Source organism: Lathamus discolor, chromosome 4 (genome assembly GCF_037157495.1).
Source record: "Lathamus discolor isolate bLatDis1 chromosome 4, bLatDis1.hap1, whole genome shotgun sequence".
In the NCBI taxonomy this organism is placed as follows: Eukaryota; Metazoa; Chordata; class Aves; order Psittaciformes; family Psittacidae; genus Lathamus; species Lathamus discolor.
The window spans coordinates 64,866,968-64,891,039 of NC_088887.1; the positions used below are offsets into that span (position 1 = coordinate 64,866,968).

General features: G+C 44.9%; 1 protein-coding gene across 6 annotated transcripts; it reads right to left on the reverse strand.

Moving 5' to 3' along the window:
• Nucleotides 1-119: 119 nt before the first annotated feature.
• Nucleotides 120-22,676, reverse strand: CHAMP1 (chromosome alignment maintaining phosphoprotein 1). Of its 6 annotated transcripts, none has more exons than XM_065677838.1 (5): nt 22,602-22,676; nt 16,916-17,270; nt 13,389-16,783; nt 12,870-12,942; nt 120-2,208 (listed from the first exon to the last, which is right to left on the reverse strand). In XM_065677838.1, exons 2-3 carry the CDS (start codon nt 17,207-17,209, stop codon nt 14,339-14,341), a joined length of 2,739 nt encoding a protein of 912 aa, XP_065533910.1. In that variant the 5' UTR covers nt 17,210-17,270; nt 22,602-22,676; the 3' UTR covers nt 120-2,208; nt 12,870-12,942; nt 13,389-14,338. The 6 variants fall into 6 exon arrangements, with proteins under 6 accessions (XP_065533910.1, XP_065533908.1, XP_065533909.1 ...); XM_065677836.1 differs by having other exon boundaries at nt 120-438; nt 1,049-2,208; nt 13,389-17,270; XM_065677837.1 differs by having other exon boundaries at nt 120-284; nt 13,389-17,270.
• Nucleotides 22,677-24,072: the final 1,396 nt, after the last annotated feature.

The window sequence follows — 24,072 nt, forward strand, 5'->3', positions numbered from 1 at the left end:
GCAAATCCTACTCAGAAATCTTTTCTTAGTATAAGCTAAAAATAAATGTTAAATCCTCTCCTCTTTAGAGCAAAGTCATTTTAGAAGCTGCTATTGTACAGACTGCATCCAAACAGCACTTAAAATATGGCAGAAGCTTTATTATGTATCTATCTGTTAGCTTAACTTCATATTAAAGTGAAAAGACATCCAAGGGTCACAGAGCAGCCGGTGTTATTTCTAGTCACAGGAGGAAGCTTTCTTGTCTGCTGAAGTTCTCCCTCCTCTTTCTTGAGCAAGATCACCTGTGGGCAAACCAGTGCCTGAAGAGTCACCATTAAAACCAATGGCAGCTTGTTCCTGTCCTCACTGTGAATCATATCAAACCCTGACACCCCACTTTCGTTGCCAATAGCACGTTCGGGTGGTAGCACAAACCCATGTGGGTTCATCGATTACCTGTCAAGGAACAAATTCTGTAATCGGTTAACCCAACTTTACAAGACAGAAGCCCTAGGAGTGTCCTGAAAGAGTTTCAGTTTGAGTCAAAGTTACTCCTTCGACCCAGAGCTCATGCAGGGTATCTTTTGGTTTAGTGCTGTGCATGTTTGGAGAGGTGGGGTTTTTCTAACCGCAACAGCTTGCTATGAGACAAAAAAACAGGTTGAAGGAAGACTTGCTTTTAAATGTGTCAATAAAAGCATTCACATTTGTTCCAGTAAATTTAGCATCCAAACCAAAGCTCTAATCCTGTATTTTTTTCTATGGTGAACTCATGGTCCCTATTTTGAATTTAAAAAATTCAAATTCCTCTCCTCTTCTTTCCTCTCCTGTTCTCTCCTCTCCTATGTTTTTACCACTCTCATTAGAGTGGAATGTGAATGCCTTCTACCCATGCATTAAATGATACCTCTAGGAGCTCTCATATCTGGTTTGCTGTTTTCCCTTATCATCTCCCCAGGGCAAGATGGGTATCTGCAATGTTTTGGTAGAGCCTTTTTTTGGATATACATGCTGCTCTGTGTTTATATTAGATTAGACAGGTTGGAGAAGTACACTTGATACTCACCGTGGATGACAACACACTCGTGCAATTCCAAATGTCAGCTTAGTTGTTTGCTTCATTTATTTCAGCACTTGTTTTTCACATTATTTATGGCTTCAACCCCCTTGCCCCAACACAAGCTGCTTCATACTTCTCTTCCATAGTTCTGTACAAACTGCTTTTGTAATGATTTATTAACAATTGCAGTGCATTCCTGTGCCGATCAATCACAAGTCAGTGTCCCCCTTGCAATTTTGGGTGGGTTTTTTTTTGTTGAAAATGACTTTTTAACATAGTTATTGCTCCAATCTGACTTACACTACCCGCATGCAAACAGTTGCATCAGCACAACCTAGAGACAGAGTTAGCAGCTGGGCTGGGGGACGAAGTGGGAAATTCTTCAGCTGCTTTCAGTGCCAAAGGAAACACATTGTGTACCTCCACCACCAGCACATGGTGACCAAGCTTTTTTTCAAAAGAAAAACAAAGAAAATAGAAAAAAGGAACAAACAAAACCCGGCGATGCAAGAGATGTGTCATAGGCGGTAGTGCGTGGTAGAGAACAGCTCCCCTGAGTCTGGTCCTGTGGTGAGGTTTCTGCATGATGAGTCTCTTGCATAAGCTTCTGTTTCTGCAGAACATTTGCTGCACTGGGGCATGTGGCAAAGAACATGTTTCCTGCACCTGGTCATTTGGTGCGACATGAAACAGGGACACCATTCCCTGTGTTGTACTGTTCCCTGTTGGCAATTGTATGCTCAAAGTCCATGCCCTTAATTCCCAGATCTGAATGGAAAGCAGAGGGGAAAACCTCATGTTCCTGGTGAACAGCATGATGCCCAATTTCTTGTCCCATGAGCTCTTTCTAAAAGCTCACTCATAGATTGCCATAAGAAACGTCCTGTGAACGCTGGCACAGTGGTGGACATTGCAGAACTGTCTCAGCCAGACCAGGCCAGCCAGCCCATGCAGCTACTCTGGCGCGGACTGCTTGTTTGTTACACCAAATTTATGCAGATGAGCTGTGCTGATATAAGCACTTTAACAAGAGTGTGGTTTCCCCCATGCGTGGGGGCTGCTCTGCTTTGACTTCAACTTCTCTAATTGCACTGATGCGAGAACCATGTACAGGCGAGTCCTAAGATCCTCAAATCCCAGCGACTTGGTTTTGACTCGCAGCCATGCTGAAAAAAGGCAAGACTGTGCTTGTTTAGACAGCAGATGAAAGTTGTCATACTAGAAATACCATTATGGCAAGATTAGCAGTGTGTGGAACTTGCAATAATTAGTTACCATACCAGCACATAAATACAGACAAATTGCTGACAAAAAGCTTTTACATATTTGCTGCAAATAAAAGTAAAGATGATTTCAAAACAAGGAGGAGGTGTGACAGTTTTTGTTTGACCTATGACACATCCCATGGGATGAATATTTTTTTCCTCAGGAGGATTATGATAAAATTCCCATGCTGGGTCGCTCTGGCTGTTTTATTAGAATTTATTAGCCAAACATCTGCAGCATATCAAACTTCAATGTATACAGATTAAATCAGTTCTGGAAAAGATACCAGCACTCTCCTGCAAAGCACTAAAAAGCAAGCGTTCTTTATGAGCTTGGCAAAAAAGCACAAAGTATTGAATTAATTCTTGTAATTTAGGGAAGGGGTGTGTGTATTGTTTTTGTCAAAGAATTGAGAACAAGGTTGATCTGACGAACAACAAATGCTCTCGGTAAAGAGCACAAGGACGGTCCCAGACCCTGCTCAGGGCGGGTATTCATGGTGGGCATGGAGGGTACTTTGTTGTGCACGCCACAGCTTTACCCCAGCGCTGTGAGAATAAGCTACCCAAGGCAGCATGTTTGAAGCACGCAGCCCTGTCCCTCGTGCCTTGTGGCTGGCCCAGGAGCGTGGCCCCGTGCACCAATGCTGGCCTGCAGAGCATCTGTTCCTCTCTCCCGCTGACAAACTTCACTTTAGATTGAAGCCAAAGGACACCAGAGGCCGCATTTCCTCCTTTGTTGTTCCTGCATAAATATTTCCTAAACCAGTAACTTGAAAAGTATTTCAGCCTCAACTAGCTGATTTGGCAGACATCCTGAGAGGTGTACGTACATGAGGCCGCCGTGGAGGGGCACGAGTGGAATCAAAACACAGCTGGCAAAAGTATGGCACATAACAAACAACGCTTCTGTGAGGACAAGAAAACCGGATGGCAGGTGGGAACTCCAGCACCATGACCACATATGTAATGCTCTTGCAGCTGACTACGCTGCCCATGAAAAGTCTCAGATGGGATGGGCCTTTCGCCGCAACCCGTGGCTGTGCTCAGTGCCTTGCATGTGCGTGCAGCAGGTATGCTTTGCATGGATCTTCTACAGCCTGAAGACCGTCATCAGTGAGACAGGCTTCCTGCGAAGTTGCATGAGTTTCCAAATGACACACCCCACAAAGACTATCTGTCATGTCTCCACAAGATGTACAGATGTTTTCTAGATGGCTACAACCTTCCAAGGTAGAGTCCCTGCATTCCCAAAGGCACACAGGGCTGCACACAACCACAAGTATAAATCATATGTTCATTTTTTATAGCTATTTTAAAAGGAAACAGACTTTAGAATTACTTTCAATGAAGCAGTAGGTTTGCAGAGTTTGAGCACCATGCGGTAAATGCAGCTGGTACGAACATTATGTTATAAAGATGCTGTAATTTTCATCAGTTTGCCATTATCCACTCTGGCTGTAAGGAGTTAAATCAGAGTGAGGTAACTGGAGTGAAAAAAGCAGGAATGCCTATGATGGCAAGGCAAGGTGGAGTTCAGCTGACACCACAAGCCCATTGCAAAACAGTAGGAGAGCTGTGGGTGCAGAATGGCCTGGTGAGGGAGAACCCAGATCTGGAGCTAGGATAGAAAAGGCCACCAAAACCCCAAACGTGCTGGCCTGCCAAAGAAGCCATGCAGATGGTGTGCATGTGTAAGGGGAATTTTCAGCACTGCTTGTGTTGACTCTCTGGGAGAAACACCCATAATAAAGGGTGACTCTGAACTCGACAGTGAGAGCAACCGAATCAAAAGTTATCTTGCCAAAGCCTCACAGAAGAGACTTAGTTAAGGAAATGCATGCATGGGCTTGACTCCATTCATCCCCAGTTCTGCACTCCATGTCTCTTTGGATGAGTAAACAGTGCTTACAATGAACTTTGTGTTTGGATCACTTTGGCTGGCAGTCATATCCTCTCCTTCCTTACACATTTGGGTTGGTTATTGGCTGGATGCCTGTGTCCCTTTTGCAGGTGGAAGAGGGAGGGCAGAGTTTCAGGGAGGAAGGAGCATCCCCAAGGCCTGCCCAAAGAGTGCCCAAGCTGGCTCCTGCTGGTACCTGACACTCTCCACCAAATGATGGAGCAACCTGGACAACAGGCTCAGGCCAGACAACTAAAGCGGAACAAGATGTCATTTGCTCTCGGTATCAGCCAGACTCCCTGAAGAGAGCAGTTGATGGGTGCCCAGAAGAGGTGGGCCTGTTGGACTGACAGCCCTGGTAACGGGTGTGGAGGAGAGGCAGGAAAGTGCCCCAAAGGCACAAATCTACCCTCAAAGAGAAGCACTTGTGAAGAGCGGTGCTGTCCCTGCACAAACTTTCTTCTAGTGCCTCAGCTGGTTTAAGGAGAAATAAGTGACTGTTTGAAATACACATTAAATCATAAGTGAGTGAATATGGGGTTGGGTTTTTGATTGTTGGGGTTTTTTTCTGACCAGAATATTTTGCCGTGGTTTTGCATACACAAATAAATGCTACCCAAACCTTGTGTAAATTGGTGTTGCCTGCAGTGGATAAATTCATGCTTGTCATCATTGTTTAAATGCCCATGCCACTATAATCAAATATGTACAATGATTCATAGAATCATAGAATAGTTAGGGTTGGAAAGGACCTCAAGATCATCTAGTTCCAACCCCCCTGCCATGGGCAGGGATGCCTCACACTAAACCATCCCACACAAGGCTCCATCCAACCTGGCCTTGAACACTGCCAGGGATGGAGCACTCACAACCTCCCTGGGCAACCCATTCCAGTGCCTCACCACCCTAACAGGAAAGAGCTTCTTCCTTATACCCAATCTAAACTTCCCCTGTTTAAGTTTTAACCCGTTACCCCTTGTCCTGTCACTACAGTCCCTAAGGAAGAGTCCCTCCCCAGCATCCTTACAGGCCCCCTTTAGATACTGGAAGGCTGCTATGAGGTCTCCATGCAGCCTTCTCCAGGCTGAACAGCCCCAACTTCCTCAGCCTATCTTCATACAGGAGGTGCTCCAGCCCCCTGATCATCCTCGTGGCCCTCCTCTGGACTTGTTCCAACAGTTCCATGTCCTTTTTATGCTGAGGACACTGGAACTCTACACAATACTCCAAGGGAGGAGTATTCATGTTAACTCAGATTGGTGAAATTAAGAAAGCATCATAGTTTCCAAACACAGATTAGAGAGGCAGATGTGGATTTTCAAAAAAAAGTATTGCAATGTGGCAGGGAAAGCGTACAAGTAGAATAATAAACCCAACTAATACAAAGAAATGCAAGATTTATGATTCTTAAAAGATTCTTGTGATTCTTCCTTGACAGAATCAATGCAATCAAACTGCTCACTGGTGCCTTTCCTTGGACCCAGCTCAGCTACCCGAAACAAAACCTGGCTATGTGTGAGCAGGTTGGCCTAGAGACACATGGAGTAATTTACTCAGAGCTCGGACCTAGGAGGAGTTTACTTGAGGATGGGCTGAACACTGCTCTCTATGCTTGCATGGCTTATTACAGTTGAATAGCATGACTACACTCTGCATGACGACAGGATCTAGGGGCTTTGAGCAACCTGGTCTAGTGGAAGGTGTCCCCGCCCAAGGCAGGGGGTTTGGAACCAGATAATCTTTAAGGTCCCTTCCAACCCAAACCATTCTATGATTCTAGGCATGTAGTGCAGCACGAATGAACAGGGAAAGTGTTTTGAACTTCTCCTCCACCAGAGATCCACATTCCAGAGAACCGGTTTATCATAAGGACCCACTAATGTGTCAGCCTGACCGCTCCAGCCCACACCTCTCGCATACTCAATGCCTTGTATGCCACTGGTGACTCAGGGCAGGTGGCAGAGATAATACTATCAACCTCAACTGTTAATGTCAGAAATCATGTCCCACCAAAAATAATCTGAAAATACAAGGACATATGACTCAGTTGGCCTTCAGAGTTTTGAACTCCTCATGCATCACGTACGATGGCAAAACCAACAACTCTAACTGTATTTCTGTGACATTTGAGAACCGCCAGACACATTAACAATTGCATTTGGAGACCAGCAATTTTGCTCTGCTCCACCCAAGAAACTGGAACAGCACTATTTGCAGTCATGATTATTCTTAGCTAAGTTGCCATGGAACAAAGCCTGGTTAATCCTAATGGACTGATTCAGGAACAATCTCTCTTTCTAATCTTATTGCCTAATTCTTCATTTCCATTAGGCTAGGATTTATCCAAGATGTAAGAGCAGCAAGATTTTCAAGGAGTCATCATTTCACTATGTTGAGAGGAACAGTACGGCCCTCTTACTAAGAATAATAAAGGATGTTTTTGTTTCTCTTTGAAGGATGCAGAGCGAAGAATTTTTCCTTCCAGAAGCAGATGAAATCTCCTTTGAATTTTCCTTGAATTCACAGGATCCAGTACACATGAACTCACATGTTCCTTTCAGCCTTGGAGATTACAAACATTCAGTCAGTGACACCTTCTCATTTGCCAGCCAAATGAATGTTTTGGAGAATGCATATACAGTAAGACAGATGGGCTGTTAAAGGAAATTATTGGGTTTTGTTTCCCCGATGTCAGCTTCACAGCACCTTGCCTCTATCACCTGAGCACTAGTCTGACATCTTCTATCTACCAATAGCAATACATAACATCAATTTCAAACACCCCATAACCCCCCCGGAAACTAGTCAAGGACTGGAATGCAGGAAGCCCAGCAGTACAGCAGGAGCCTGTGACAAACAGCCCCATGCCACAAGCAAGTTCATGGGATAAAAGCTCATGCTATGCTCACTCACTCAGTTCCTCCACATTGTGTCATACAAGTTTATTGTGAGACTCTCACAACAGCTAACTCATATATCGTGGCATAGCTCTTAAGAGCAAGATGTATGCACATGCATGTGTATATGTGCCTAAGCACCATGGGGAGAGGTGAACTCTTCCTGTTTTCTTTTGAGAATTAATACTGCAGGAATTAAATCTTGGTCAGGTAGTGGAAAGGATCCTGGGGAAAAGAATGCCGTTCATGTTTGCAATCTGTCTCATACAGAAATGCATACACAAAGACCTCCTTGAATAAATCCCTACAAAAATTCATGCAAGTTTCCTGCACACAGAGCTAAGCTTGCAGTGACTAAAGCCACAGCAGTATTTCCTTTCAAAGAAATAACATCATAAGGTCACTGCAGACACCACCACTCAGTTGCCTGCTAGGGATTATGTGGAACAATGTAATTTAAAGTATCTCCTCACTGGAATAAATTTGAGAAAGATATCAAAGCCAGTGCTGATAACAGAGGTATTCTAAGAGACTGTTTTGATGAAACAGATGGTAACTGTAATTAATTTTGGCATTTTCTCCCATAAACCACGTAGTTTTTACCTCAATCAGCTGGCCTTTTTTTTTTTTTAATTAAACAAACCCACTTGCATCTATCTAATCAGCAACCAGTTTATATCCAAATAATAAACCAGCCAGTTTTAAGCAATCTGGACAGGCTATAGCCTAGGCTAACAGCCATCAAAAACTTCAGTGCCTGCTTTCTCCTTGCTGGGTGTCTCCAGCACAGGCAGCCCTGGTGCAGCCTGGTCTGCAAGACCCAGCTCCCTTGCACCCAGGGAGCCCTCCACTATGCTGGAATCATATCTGTTGGTATAAATTAAGTGTAAAGAATTCATGCTGCAGCTGCTGCAAAACAGTGTAAACTAGGCTGTGCAAGCCAGCAGTTTGATTTTCTGTGTTATTTATCAGCAAAACTGGAATCTTCACTCCAGCTACTCGGACATAAACATGCCGACAAAACCCGAATAGATAAGCTATTCCAGTTCTGTTGTAAATGCGTATGTATTTGAATCCTTCCTTGCTGCTGCAAAAACACAATGAATGCTATGCCAGCAGTCCCGCCTAAGATCATTTATCACAGTTGTCAGTTTGTCTTGCAGCAGGAAATAATTACTCAAAAGTAGCATTTTCTTCCAAGTAATGTGACCGCGTCTGGGGACCGTTTTTAACACAATTAAAACATCCCTGCAGCTTTACCTATGTTTCTTTAGGGGGAAGTTAAATTTCAATGGATTTCTCACCAAAAGGTTTGAAAGATCGAATCATGAGTCTTCCAACTTCTTTCACTTTAGTGTGCATGCATGTGCATTACAGAGGTTTGAAAGTGAGGGAAATGAGGACATCTGATTGTTTTTTACTATAAATGAAGCAGGAAGGTTCCCATGGCCAAGGCACTACATTTGTGTTTGCCCCTACACCCAATGACATTACAAACACATCAAGGCCAAGTCGGTCCTTTGGCTTAACCAGTTTCATTGCTGCCTGGAGTAATGAGTGTAGTGAGAAAAAATGCTGGAGCCAGCCCAGACCACAGCAAGTCAATGTAAAATAATGAAGGACAGAAGTTTCAGGGTTTGTTTGTCTTTCGTATCTGTAAACAGCTATTGCCTCAGTAAGTCAAATAGTGCACGACTTCACACTGGCAAAATTCCTAAGGATTTCAAGGGCAAAACTGACTGCAGATGAGCAGGCTGCATCTAAAGGCAGTGTCTTGAAGCACAGTCACTGTCTTGCTGCCCATCAGTAGCCAAGAAAGCACTGTCAGTACTGGAAGTGGAAACACCCTAAACCACGGTAGGTCAGGCCAGCAGTACCACCGCCTTGCAGGCAGATTTCCTACAGCAGTCAACCACATCTGGATTTGTATTTTCAGATTTCCCGCTTGGAGGCAGCCCCCTCTCTGCTCAGGCCTGAGGAAGCTTAACCTGGCTCTAAATTTGGCCTCTCTCATGCATCTTTTCCACCTCACTGGTTCCCTCCAGAGCATCTCTGGGTGACTGTGGAACACGCACTGCCCTCCCCTGTGCAGCTTTTCTTTTTGGGTGAGAAGCTGTGCCAGGGTCTTTTGCAGAAGCAGTGGGGGCCAGCTGCAAATGTTGTGCATGAGGACTTGAGGGGCCTGCTTGTGGCCCTGCTTTACCCTCTCAGCTTCTGGCTATCAACAGGTCTGAGATTTTAAACCCTCTCATAGTCAGAGGCTGCATCTCTGCTGTGTACACCAGCTGCTGCAGACTGTATGCAAATCCTCTTTGCACTTGCAGAGCTTACGCCCAGCACAGGTCCCCTGCATAGGCTGGCGTTAGGTGGTTTTGAGTGCAGCCCATCTCCTCAATACCACCATGAGAAAGGCAGGCTTTCTCTGTAATTCCCTTAGCACTTTTTTCTGATCAAGATGAGAGAAACGGAGATCTAGGGAACAAAAGAGTGATTATTTTTTGTACATTAAATATTTTAAACATCCTTGTAAATAATGCACATGCTATGGGAATGGGATAACTGCACAGTAGGGGGGGTGTCAAAGAAAAGAAACAAGTGCTTTAAATAGAGGACTCCAGATATCTAGGAAATCAGTCTTAGGAGGGCCAAAACTAATTCATCATAATAAGGAGAAAAGCCCGGAGCCATCTGTGAACCTATCATTGATGTATTACTATTCCATATGTGTATTTAACATGTTTTAAAACCATGCCGTAAGAAGGATCTACCAATAAATTGCTCTGTAGCTCCCTCTAATGGATAACCTTAACAAAACTGGGTTCAGGCGAGCAGCAACAGTAACGAGATTAAAACAGCACTTGGTGTAACATGAAATCAGGATTTTCGTGGTGGAACAGTTGTCATGTGCACAAAACCACAACGCTGCTATCATTCCCCACCCATTTGCTGGTTTATTTTTATCTCGGTAGGTACTACAACTCTTCTTAAAAGAGCTTAAAGGAATAGTGAACTAAGTCGAAACACAGATGGCCCCATGGCCCCAGTGGGGTGGAAGAAGTGCATAAGCCAGAAAGGCTGCAGGAAGCCGCAGGGCAGCAGCTGCTCTGCATCCTGCATCCCACATCCCATGGGAGGCCGCACCATCCAGGCATGGGCTGTACCCAGAAACACAAGCCCTGCATGAGGCATACCACCATCTAGAGAGCCTAACCATGCTTTAGCATCCTTCTGTTAGCATAAGAGCAAAGCTTTAGCTCTAACAAGGTTTGCAGCCTAGTGGGTGGTGGGCACCTTCCATACTCCCTGCCTGGCTTCCCGGCACAAAGCCAGGCAGCTGGTGTTCTTCTGAACAGGCAGATGAACTCAACCTGCGTCCAAATTTCTTTGCAGCTACAGCAGAGGTACTGCCTACGTAAGAAATGTGTTTCTAAACCCACAGCAAATTAAAGGAACCTCATAACAAGGAGACTAAAAAATGACTGATGTGATAATAGTAATGCACAAGCAGCAAATACTAGAGTACAGGATCATTTTAAATATGACTGCATCCACACTGAATTAAGAGTTAAACAATTCATTACGAAAGCCTGTATACCACGATTCAAAGAGAAGCCAGAATTCCTATACAGATTAACATGTACACCAAAGCTTTCCAACGTGAGTGTGGATTTTCACACTAATCTTTTCTAACACTTTGCACTCCTACAGCTGTTCAGTTTCCAGTTCTGAAAATTGTTTTAGCTCTGAGATCCTCAGGAAATCAGACATGAGAGAAAGCTGAAACAAAACAATCTCTTACATATGAACAAGTGATACCAGTAAAAGCCACATTTTATTTGCACGCATATTCTGATTTCTGTCCAACGCATATTTATCTCACATGCATCATACCAGGACCATTTAGTTTGCTTAAGGGTTTATTTGTGTTGACTACAACCTGCAGTTAGTCATAACAATGCTCGGGATATTTTAGAAGTTAATATCCCATATTGCCAATTATTTCTAATGCTGACTGAAACCAAGAGGCTATTTAAGAAGCAGAGGAAGAATAATGGACAGTAGGCTTGGTACAGAGGAAAACAGTATCTCATAGTCCTGAGGTTGGGTTTAATCCCTCCAGAAATTATTAATTTATAGAGCAGAATATTTGAACTTTAAGGAACAGCATTTAGCATTCTAATACACATTGATTTGCCCCACAGGATGTCACAGGCAACTCAGGTCTTAGAAACTCATGCGGCTGTATGCATTGTGTTTGCATGGCAAGGTGTGTGTGTGGAGAGCCTAAAGGGGGGGCTCCTATTAAAAGTTGCTAGAAGCTTCCCCTGTCTGATGGAGCCAATGCCAGCCAGCTCCAAAACAGAACCACCACTGGATGGCTGTGGCCATAAGTGATAGTGACAGCACCTCTGGGATAACATACTTCAGAAAGGGGAAAAGTTGCCACACAATAGCAACTTCAGCAGAGAAAGGAGTGACAACATATGAGATAAACAGCCCTGCAGACACCAAGGTCAGCAAAGAAGGTCCTTCCATTGCATCTTCTCCATGAAAGGACTAAAAGCTCCACCCTTCCAAGCACACAGAGAAGAGATTCCTCTTCAAGGATGGGGATTGTATAAAAGGATGTGCCATTTTCACTGACATCTTGCCTGAAAGTTTATGCTTAGAAGCATGCTCTAAATCACACATATAATCTATTAAAGTAACATTCTTAAAAATTTCAGAGAATCTTAAAATTGATTATTGTATTATACCTAAGTATATAATAAGGATATAATGCAATGTCAGGAAACTATTTCACTATGCTGACTTCCATGAATACGTATTATTTGCTATTGCAGGAAATAATGTTTTCAACTACCTGGGAAGCAGAGAAAACTAATCTTCACAGCCTCCTGTGCTGTCGTGAGTAAATTACTTCTCCTGGATTTTCGTTAAATTCACTCTTTCTACACTGAACTGCAGTCCCAGGAAAAAGTAGCAAGTCTCAGAGTGCATTCAAGTTATTTACATCGACACGGGAGGAAGTTACCTCCTTCTTGAATCCCTTTTCAAAAAATAATGTTGAAAAACTAAATACGTATTTTATAGATGTTGTATAGCTTCATATGTTGATATTTATATATTACATCATATATATTTTATATCTAATTTTTCATTGTTAATTATGCACAGGATGCTTATGTTTGTGATCTTTAGAGATAACTGATCAACATCCATGTGGCAACCCTGGTTGGGTAATACCATCACTTAAAAAGCAATTTTTTTAACTTCTCTTTTGACCAAGAAATCCCTAAGAAATTGGGGGAGGGGGGAAAGGCGGGGGGAGCGAAGGTGGTGTTGGTCGGTTGTGATTTTTTCTTTAAATACAGGTTAAACTAAGTCATGAAAACCTACAGGAAAGAAAATGCAAAGTATTATATTGTGCAAGCTTCATATAATTCCGTATTTTAAAAGCACACAATCACTCTTCTGAAGTCTACTACAAAGCACATACAGAAAGGTTAGAATTCCAGTGGAACCCCACCTACACCTTCCATCTATTTGCTTTTCAGTTTCACACTTTCCCAAATTTCACATTATTCAAGTTTTAAATTGATTTATCTAGCTCTGATACTTCCCTGACCAGTATTTCTCATTCCCCATGGAAAGTAAGCAACAAAAATATTCTCAAATATGCTTTATATATATATATATATATATATGCTTATATATGGCTACATATACTTCAGAAAAACAATTATTTGACCAAAACTTACTTAAATGAAAGTTTCTTCGGGACAGGTGGTAACAGCAGTATGGTAGGACACAGTTCAACTTCTTCCTCTCCTCCTTTTAAAAACACGAAAATATGAGCATAGCAACTTATGTAAGTAAGACAAGAGTAAGCTGATGTACATCACTAAATAGTCAGGATTAAAAAAAAGCCTTCAAAGTACAAAACTATGAATCTACAGGCAAACCTTCAATAATTATATTTTTGACAAGATTTTCTGCTTCTAAAATGTCATGAGATTAAGAAAACAATATATTAATATACAGAAAGGAAACAAATTTTAAGTATTAGCCTGAGGAGAATACAACTTTCCTTGTGCTGCTTCCACTTAAAATCTGTACTCCTGCTGAATTAGAAAGTACTTATAGTTTTTGAACAGTTAATATGCAAGTAGTACAAAGGCAAACATACTAAGTAACAGTGCACAAGTTCCTGTTTTCCATGTTTTCCTTCATTTACATCCAAAGTGTTTTTCTGAAGCAGACAGAACATACAGACTAACCTTTCTTTCACAGGCTGATGGCTGGCAAGCTGAATTATTCAGAGCAGAACGCCAGGATAATTTTGCATCGCCTGCTGTCAAAGATACTTAAAAGGCAGTATGTTCAACATGAAAGGTTTTGTTCTTGATTTCGTAAAAACCAAAAATGGCCCACGCCAGGTTGGGTTTCTTTTTATTGTTAAAACATTAAAGCATAACATTTCACCAAATACAAGAAATTTAGGGGGTTCTGACATTACAAACATCTGAATCATCAAGAGAAAGTTTTGAGCTATACATAGTCTGACGTTAATCCATCAATTTAAGGTATATTAGTACATGCTTAAAACATGGCCAAAATACAGAATCACAAACTAAGTACCTTGATGCTTCTAAATCTGAGACAAGTAAGTCAGAGAATTGAGTGCAATAAATTTCCAACAAAACTTACACTCAATTACAACCTCAGAGGAGAATTATTCCAGAAGGATTGATGGGCTCTCATGCCTGGCTCATTCACATTCAGTTTGGTAAGAATTTCAATCTTGACAATCTGATTAAAAACGTTTTGAAAAATACAACATTTAACAAATGTGAAAAAACAAGTTCAGTCTTCACAGGAATATATGGATTGCTTGCCACTCCAGTCCTTAATTGCCTGTATGTTTTACAAATCTTTACAAAACTAATTTGTATCCATTTTGGTTTCAAAAACATAGTACATCTGAAAAATAAAATATGACTCTACTGATGGGTAATACAAAGACATGAACACGTATTTAAAATTACTTTCCGAAGTAAATCATTTCAGTAATACAGCTATAAGACAAGTTAAACATAGTACAATAAACCATGCATCTTCTGACTTGTCAGAACGGCTAAACTACTCAGTTAACATATAGCAACACTTTTGAACACTTCTGTAAATTCAGCACAATTTCCCTTCTAGCACAAGGGAGAAAAAAAAAAGATTAAATTTGTTCTTCAAGAGGTTCAAGGCTGTCCAAGTGTTTTTTAGGTGTATCATCACTATGACGGCTTTGGCAATGGGTTAAATGTTTCTTAAAGCCTCGGGGAAAATTAGATTCAAAATTGCAACGTGGACACTTCAACAAACTTTGACCATGAGCAGCAACATGGTTTTTGAGGAGAGACTCCAAGAGAAAAGCTTTGCCACATATTTTACATTTGTAGGGGCTTTGAACATTATGCTTGTTAACTAAGTGGTGCAAGACGGCACCTTTTTTCATTGCACGACAGCAACAAATCTTGCAATAATACTTTCCCTTGCCACGCTTCATGTATTTTGCTATTTCTTCCTCAGAGATGAAAGCCTCTTTCTCTTCAGTAAACTGCAGCACACACTGTGGCTGCATGGGAGGAGTTGCATCTATTTTGCTCTCTTTGCCATAATCAGATGGCTCCATATCATACTGCTCTTGGTCACTGTTGGATTCTTGCTCCTTTATCTCCATGGAGTCCATCTCTGCTTTTCCACACTCACTGCTATTTAGCTCAGAATCTGAGTTCTCCTGGTTTTCCTTCTTGGGCTTCTTTTTGGGACAAGAATATAACATGTCTTCTGGAGATTCTTTGGCTAATATTGATTGTTCGTCCTGTGAGAACAAATCATCCAGTGGTTTCTGATCATCTAAACTGTGAGAAAGAAAGTCACTCTCACCAGACTCACTAGGTGTCTGGGACTCGGAGGAAAAACCCGAAGCAGATTTCTGAGGCTCGGAGAACAGGATGCTCTTCTGGATTTCAGAAGGTACAGTAGTTTCAGCGTGTCTCTGGACATCAGAGGATAAAACAGCAGCAGGCTTCTGCATCTCAGAAAATACAGCATGCTTTTGAACATCAGGGGAAACAGCAGATTTCTGGGAGTCAGTAAAAACAGCTTGTTTGGGGGTCTCAGGAGAAACGGAAGGAGTAGGTTTCTGGCTCTCAGTAAAGAGGCCATGTTTCTGAATTTCAGGAGAAACAGATTTCTGAGACTCTGGGAAGGAAGTAGGCTCCTGAACTTCAGAGGCAATGGGAGTGAGTTTCTGGGCTTCTGAGAACAGGGTGTGCTTTTGGACTTCAGAAGAAGCAAGAGCTAATTTCTGGGTTTCAGAACATAAGGCATGTTTTTGGCCTTCAGTAGAAACAGCAGAAGTAGGCACCTGATTCTGGGGCTCAGAAAAGACAGCACGTTTCTGGACATCAGTAGAAACAGTAGGATTAGATTTACGAGACTCTGGGAACAGAGCTCTTTTCCGAGGTTCTGGGAAATGAGCCCGTTTCTGAACCTCAGATGAAGCAGCAGAGGTGGATTTCTGAGTTTCAGAAAAATACATAGATTTCCGGGACTCAGAGAGTTTCCAAGATTCAGGAGATACCGAAGCACCAGGCTTACGGACCTCAGGAAAGAAAGAAGACTTCCAAGAGTCAGAGGAAACAGTGTGACTAGACTTCCGAAGCTCGGGAGAAACAGGGGGAGAATGCTTCCATGTGTCAGGGGACACAACAGGTTTCCAGCCTTCAGGGTAAACGGATGAGATGGGTTTCCATGGCTCAGAAGAAACAAGAGTAGACTTCTGGGATTCGGAAAAGGACGTAGATTTCCAGGAGTCAGAAACAAGCCTTCTAGGTTCTGGTGACACAACTGGGCCCGGCCTTCGGGACTCAGGAGCAGACCTCCGGGATTCTACAGACGCTGACATGGCAGACTTTGGAGCCCAGGGAGAAACCGCGGAAGACTTCTGCACCTCGTGAGGTGTTGACCTCCAGGGCTCAGGGGAAACAGTTGGACCAGGTCTCCATGACTCCGGTGAAACCGCCGGAGCAGGCCTCCTGGTTTCAGGAGAAGCAGCAGAAGCAGGCCTACGCATTTGAGAAGGATGTCTCCTGGGCTCAGGAGACCCAGCTGGGGCATACCGTCGTGGTTCAGGGGATACTGCTGGAGTAGGTTTCTTTGGCTCTGGTGACACAGCTGGGGAGTATCTGCGGGGCTCTGGAGACACGGCAGGAGAATGGCGACGGGGCTCTGGTGATACAGCGGGGGAATGCCGACGGGGCTCTGGAGATATTGCTGGGGAATGACGACGAGGCTCTGGAGACACAGCTGGGGAATGACGACGAGGCTCTGGAGACACAGCCGGGGCAGGCTTCTGTGGGTCAGGAGACACTGCAGGAGATAGCTTCTGTGGATCTGGGGACACTGCAGGAGATGGCTTCTGTGGGTCAGGGGACACTGCAGGAGATGGCTTCTCTGAGTCTGGGGATACGGCTGAGGCTGACTTCTCTGGATCTGGAGATGTGGCCTCGGCTGACTTTTCTGGGTCTGGGGACACGGCCTGGGCTGACTTCTCTGGCTCCGAGGAAGTTGCCTGAGCTGACTTCTGCGGCTCTGGAGACACTGACGATTTCTGAAGCTTGGGGGAAACAACAGGTTCAGATTTGGGTTGTTCGGGAGAAGGGGCAGGTTTGCGTGACTCAGGGGAAAGGGTAGGTTTCTGTGCCTCCACTGTGACACTTTTTTTGGAGGCATCTGCATCTCCTTCTACCTGTTCTTTCCGTTCCTTATTCCACTTCTCAGGTGCTGCATGCTGTGCTGTGATGTGATAATATACATTGCAATACATCTTACTGGTAAAGAAGCATTTGTGGCAGTGAAACAATTTTGCACTTTTTTGATAAAATATAAGTTTACCCAAACCAGCAGCATCCATTTCATCACAATACTCTGGGTGTATGGTACCCATATGAATCTGTATGCTTTCATAGTCTGTTCCTTTGAAGCTGCAGTGATCACACTCTAAGCGCTCTGCGGTTTTACGCAGTACCTGCAACACGTCCATTTTTCAATGGTCAGTAACAGTTCTCACAGCACTGCAGCTTTTAAAGAGGAAGCTTCAGTTCCTGCCATAAAGGAAAGAAAAAATAAGTCTGTATAATTAGCTGTCAATGTTAATTTAAATTCTTCATCATTCATAAATAAGTGCATGTGCTTTTCCCCCCACACGCCGTTTTAGCAAGTGTAACTTCTGCACAGATACCACTTCACCAAGAAACCCAAAATACAGGTGTCTTCAACTTCTGCAAGTCATTTTACATCAGTAAAACCTGAAAAACAAAGTTTATATTTAACAGTAGGCCTTCCTAGCTATGTAAAAAAAATATGCAAGCAAACAATAAAAAAGAGCCCAGGTGATGAAGAGGGAAGTTTATGTTGCATTCAATAAACGTGACTTGCTTTCTCACTTGTCTTTACTTCCCAGACTCGGTTGATTTACATTACACATGTAAACTAAAAACAAAAGGTACTGTGAAACAGTGCCACTGACATAAAGCAGTTTCAAAACTGCTTCTTTACCATAAAATTTCAAAACAAATCAGCTGGTTTTAACAAAGACAAAAAATAATTTCAAGAAGAAAACAGCAGCCAGAAGCCTAGGCCCTGTTTTCATCTGTTGAGCACTGTTTTCCTTTCCCTAATTACATGAAAACCAAAAGCTGCTGCTCACAAATAATTTTTCCATCATGAAAAAAATTTTTTCCATTCCACTATTTCATCTGCTGCCCTAATAACAACAAAAATGCTGTTTAAAAAGCAGCCAGGATGTCTTTGTTTTCCAGTCGGTGCAGTTGACAGCCCTTTGCATTCACAACATCCTTTGCCTCACCCCAAAGAGAAAGATGGGAAATTTCTCAAAATTACTGTTTTGGCAAGACTTAAAAACCATCAACCAACCAACCAACTAACCCAAAAAAACTCCAAACCAAACAAGACCAAAGCAAACAAACAAAACACAACCTCCCCAAACAAGAAACAGAAATGCAGCATCTGAAATGCAAGTAATTTTTAATGATCTGGCTAGATTCCACTATTTCCAACAGAATTTACCCAGATTAGCTACTACAATAAGCAAAATCCAAGGCTAATCAAATGCTGCAAGTCATTTTCATGTAAATGTGGGAGGGATCTCTATGGTGAAAAGAAACATTTGGATATTTAGGTGAAATGCACAGGCTTTTTTCTTGTAGGTTCAAATTAAACAGATGTTGCATTATTATCATGCTAAGCTATGAACCAAATTTCAGGGGTCTTGTAAGACACAGTGTTTCCCAGCACTATTAGCAGTCATACAAAAGACACCCCAAAATGTCCCACGGCACATTCAAGGGAGACCACAAAACACTTCCCAACACCTTATAACAAACTTCACACTCCTGAAAAAGATCCAAACAAAACAGAAAGATCATAATAGTTTTCAGTGTCTGTATCTCTAAAATAGCAAACAACTTGTCAATAAAAAAACAATGAAGCAAGCCACATCTTAATAGTCCAAAAGACCTAAAAGTCTTTATGAATAAAGATTTATTTTTTTGTTGTGGGATTTGGGGTGATGGGAAGAAACAAAGATTTCCATTTGAAAGCCAGAAATTCTGAACTGATCATACAAGACAGAGAAAGTGATTCCTTTTTTTACGAAACTATAGCAGAACCTCATTAGGACAGTAAGGACACACTGCACTGATCGCATTTTCAGAACCAAAAGCGAATTTTCTCCTTCCAAAATTGGTGGTAATTCTAAATTGCCCATTTTCTTTTGTCTAGAAAACCAAAAAAGGTTTATCCAAAGTTAGTTTATCATTGTTTACAACAAAGTTTACCAGACAATCTTTTCCACCCTCCTCCTCATTTCCCTCCTCCTTACACATCACCTAACTGTTACCCTTCTGCAGATTTCTCTCATTCACTCTTCTCAACTACACTTCACCCTACCTCCCATCCTTTCCTTTTATTCAATTCTATCTTATTTTACAACGGAAATTTCCGTTTTCTTTCCAAATGCAGTGGTGAGAAAAGGTCCTGGCTCCCTTTCATAAATTGTCCAAGTTGCTGCTAAGCAGGTTTGACCAGGAGGTTATTCTGCAACTGGAGAAGTTACAGGCACTTCCTCATTTTCATCTCCAGACATCCAAAGGTTGACATTCAAGCCTTTGGCATAAGAAATAACGTGAAGGAGCACCAGCTGGCAGTCACTGATGAAACTGTCTCTTCTGCTGAAATCTCTTCACAATTGAGGCATACTGCTAAGCAAGACGACTCTTTGGTATTGCAGCACCTTAGGCCACCTCACTGCATTCCCCTTTCTTCATGCGTGTCTACAACCTATGCACAAAGGTTCCTACAACCTGCTCTCTACTCTCTCCACAGAAATGCTGCAGATCCTGTCTCCTGCACTGTAGTTCTTGCCATAATCTCTTCCACCACAGGAAGAACAGACAGAGAGCAGGGGAAAAGGAAAAAAAAAAAAAAAGGTGAAAAAAGGAGAGGGGAAAACTGGGCAAAAGGGAGGGAAGGGGGGGGGAAGGGGGAAGAGAAAAAGTGGGGAAAAGGGGGGACTAAGTGGAAGAAAGTAGAGAAAAGTAGAAAAAAGTGGAAAAAAGTGCAGTCAAACCACATCAGCAATCTCTGTTGAGCTCCCATTAGACTAAACAATAGGAGTGGCCTAAGCTGAGGCACATAGCAGACAAACCTCTCCTGATTATCTTCCCAGCCAGCACACACAGCCACTTCAGAGCCCGTTCTTGGATTGGGCATCCCATCATCAATGAGGATCCCACTACAGACGAAGTCCCTCTGAAGCCTCCCAGTGGCAGAAAAGAAATGCGCAGGAGATACTGCGTGTAAGAAAGAATCCACCCAGGGGATGGCACAGCACTGACTCTGGCAGCTGACAAGACGTCTCCACTTCTAACCTCTATTCCAACATCATAGTTGGACATCTACTCATCATTTCAGGTTATTTCTAATATACACATTCTACACTCAGTGCTGCACCATTTAACAGATCCCTGCATTTTTCCTCTAAAGAGGATAGGCTGCGACTGTCATAAGGCAGTGCCAGCAAGAAGCATGGAAGGGCACAAACATCTCGACTGCCTGTGAACACAGAAAACCCATCAATGATGTCAGCACAGCTGGGAAAGCCCTCAAGAAGAAAGCCGTCTATTTTCTCTGATGCCCTACAACCACTCTGGATTCCCTCTATCAGTCACTGTGCAGGAAGAACGGCTGTTCATGTTCATCAGCCTTGGAATTCTCTTGCCCGCAAACAGTTCAGCCATATACTCTATCAGTGAAGAGGGTCAATGGGGAAGTTTGCTGCCAGCACAAGAAAGCCAGATACAGATGCATCGCTGCCTCTACTACCAGGAGCAGATCCAAACTACTGCTGCGTTTAAGTGAAAGGAAAAATTGCATTTTTTTGCGGTACCAAGAAAAAGTAAATGGCAGCCTAGTGGCAACACGATGCTCCTCTTGAAGCTATATCCCTGTGTTGTGACTGACAAGCAGCACAAGTTTAGCTTCCAGAGGAAGCTGCACACAAACATCCCACAGTGCAGCAGAGCATACACTTCACAACGCCAACAGCAGGTAAGGGAGTCACTTCCAACACAACCACCCACAGCACGTATGGGAGTCACTTCCAAGACACCACCCACAAGAAGGGCAGCGCTGCACTCCTGCTAATCCAGCAGCATCCACAGGCATCTGGCCACATCCTCACAACTGAACTCCCTGCTACCAGCCATCTACTTGGGCTAAGTTGCATCAGCAACAATCTGATGGAACTGAACCACGTTTCTAAAATCACACACCTAAAAAAAGCACAAGTACCCTGACCTGACCAGCTGCTGAAACAGTGAGATATGCGGTGAAAACACGCGAGACAACGGATCCAGGCAGCAAATGTGGTTCCATGTTTCCAGGAAAGGATCAAGTCAAAGGAGAGTTGCAAAGTGACAGAACATGATGCACATGCAAAAGACTTTAGAAACACAAAGGGATAGAACTGTTGCTATTCTGCAAGGTTTCCACCTCTGCTAAGAGAATGACAAGTCTTGCACACCAACAGTAGCTCTTACTACAAGATCTGACACCAGTCCGAACTGCAGAGCAGTATCAACGTACCTATAACAGAGTTGGGGCAGGAAAAATTAATTCTTTATGGTCCTGACAGGGCTTTCTAATTGCAAATTTCCAATTCCACACAGACAGCTTCCAAAAATGGCCCCAGAAACCTTATTTCTGCAGTGCTGAACCTAAGGTGCCACTGGACACACCATAGCACACAATCTGTTCAGGAATTGTGACACGTTGCGTATCTTGATGGCACTTGGGTGACATGGTTTAGTGTGAGGTGTCCCTGCCCACAGCAGGGGGGTTGGAACTAGATGATATTAAGGTCCTTTCCAACCCTAACTATTCCATGATTCTACAAATAATTCTGTTTACATTCTCCTGAAAGCAAGCGTTGTTCAAGGGGAGATTATGGAAGAGTAAAGTGATGTCCCAGGTCTCTATATTCCTCACCTACAACTCAGGACAAGTCAAGCTGCCAGTTACTCCTCTTACTTCCAAGAGTGCTGAGCCAGTATCAACAGCTCCTCTCGGCACAGTCACGCATCAAACCCTCCTGACAAGCGCACCACCTACTACTGCTCCCCCAGCCCATCCCGAAGCTCCAGCAAGTGAGTGCAGGTGACACGAACGAGCCTCCACCAGTTCGCAAGTGGCTCCAAAATGCCACTGTCACCTCGCTTCGTCCATCCCTAACGACGTGAGGCTGCGACCCAGTGACATGCTCAGAGCCTTCAGGTCTGCACCCGCTTCCCGGGCGGCGCAGCGGCTCTGTCCTGAGTGATGAGGACGCTCCCGTCGAGACTCGGCGCGGACACAGGTCCTGCCGCGGCGTCTGGCAGCGCCTCCCCACCGGAGCGGGACAGCGCCGCTCGGTCTGCGCCTCGCTGGCTCCTCGCTTCGCGGCCGCTGCTGCCGCTTTCTCGCTGGGGGAGCGAGTGCTGAGGGCCGGGCTTCCCCCGGGCACCGGCTTCGGCCCTGCCCGGCCCTCTCGGGGCCTCTCCCCCGCCACCCATCCCCTCCGCCGGCTGCTCTGCCTCGACACCCCCCATCTCTGCTCCCCGTGAGCGGAGCCGCCGCTCCCGCCCCGACGGCTTTAAGCCCCCGCGCCGGCACCACTCGCCGCCGCCTGCGCCACACCGCCACGCTCCCCGCCGACCCGGCCACCCGCCCTCCCGGCGCGACGCCGCGGCGGGGGCTGGGCAAGGGGAAGGCCCAGGCGCGTTGCCCAGGGGGAGGGGTGCGGGCCGGGCCGCGGCCGCGGGCGGGAGCGCCGTGCTTGTGCGGGGCGCGATCGCGGCCCCCCCTCCCGCACTCACCGCTGAGGCACCTCCCGGGCGGCAGCGGGCGCGGGCAGGGGCTGGGCGCACCCGCCAATGGCGGCGGCGGCAGCGCTCGCGGGCTCGGGCCGCGCGAGGGGCGGGAGGGGGAGGAGGGGGCGGGGCTCCGGGCGGAGGCGCGCGGCCGAGTCGCGCCCGCTCCCCGGCTGCCCGGGCCCGCGCGCCGCCAACCGGAAGCGCCGTCGCTCGTTCGGCCCCGCCCCTGCCGGGCCCGTGGCGGGGGTAGTGAGGCGCCCGTTGAGAGGGCCGCCCGCCCGCCGGGTCACGTGACGCGGCTGTCGCGCCGGTTCGTCGCGCTGCGCCCGACCCGCTACGGGGCGCTCTCCGCGCAGCCGGCAGGGGGCGCTGCCGCACCGCGCTGTCCCAGGGCCGCCTGCTCTCCCGCCCCGCCGGGGGCTGCCTGTGCCCGTCCGGTGCCCGTCCTGTGCCGTGTGCGGGTGCACCCGGCAGGCCCAGCGGGGCGATCCTGCCCCTCTCCTCCTGTCCCGTGAGAGCCCACCTGCAGCACTGCCTCCAGCCCGGGGCCCTCAGCGCAGCGGGGACCTGGACCTGTTGGACTGAGTCCAGAGGCCACGAAGATGCTCCGGGGGCTGAAGCGCCTCTCTAAGGAGGGGGGCTGAGAGCTGAGCTGCTTCAGGCTGAAGAGAAGGCTCTGGGGAGGCCTCAGAGCAGCCTCCAGTGCCTGAAGGGGCTACAAGAAATCTGGAGAGGGGCTTTTTACAAGGGCCTGTTGTGGACAAGGGGAGATGGCTTTTAGCTGGGAGAGGGGAGATTCAGGTTAGACACTGGGAAAAAAATGTTTACTGTGAGGGTGGTGAGACACTTTTCTTCCCTTTTCTCTCTTTCCTCTTGCTTGGTTCTTTTTTTTTCCTTCTCTTTCTTCATAATTCCTTTTTCCTTTTTTCTTTCATTTTTCTTTCTTCCTTCTCCTTTCTTCTCATTTCCTTCTCCTTTTCACCTTTCCTGCCCTTCTTGTCCCTTTTCTGCCACTTTTATCCCACTTTTCTCACTTTTTACACTTTTTTGACCATTTTCACTTTTTATACCTTTTCCCATTTTCTCACTTTTCCCATGCTTTTCACTTTTTTCCACTTTTCCCGCTTTTTTCACTTTTTTCCACTTTCACCACTTTCTCACTTTTTGCACTTTTTCAACTTTTTTCCACTTTTCCACTTTTTCTCATTTTCCACCTTTTTCACTTTTTCCACTTCTTTCCACTTTTTACGCATTCTCACTTCTGCCACTTCTTTCACTTTCTCGTTTTTTCCACTTTCACACTTTCTCCACTTTTTACCACTTTCTTCCTCTTTTCCACTTTCCACTTTCTGCCACTTTTTTCTACTTTTTTCCTCTTTTTTCACTTTTTGCACTTTTCCCACTTTTTTCCACTTTTTGTACCTTCTCATTTTTCCTACCTTTTCAACATTTTCCTACTTTCTCACTTTCTCCA

What these genes read in the sequence shown, in the direction of transcription:
- CHAMP1 (XM_065677837.1), bottom strand. Translation starts at nt 17,209, where the DNA reads ATGGACGTGTTGCAGGTACTGCGTAAAACCGCAGAGCGCTTAGAGTGT.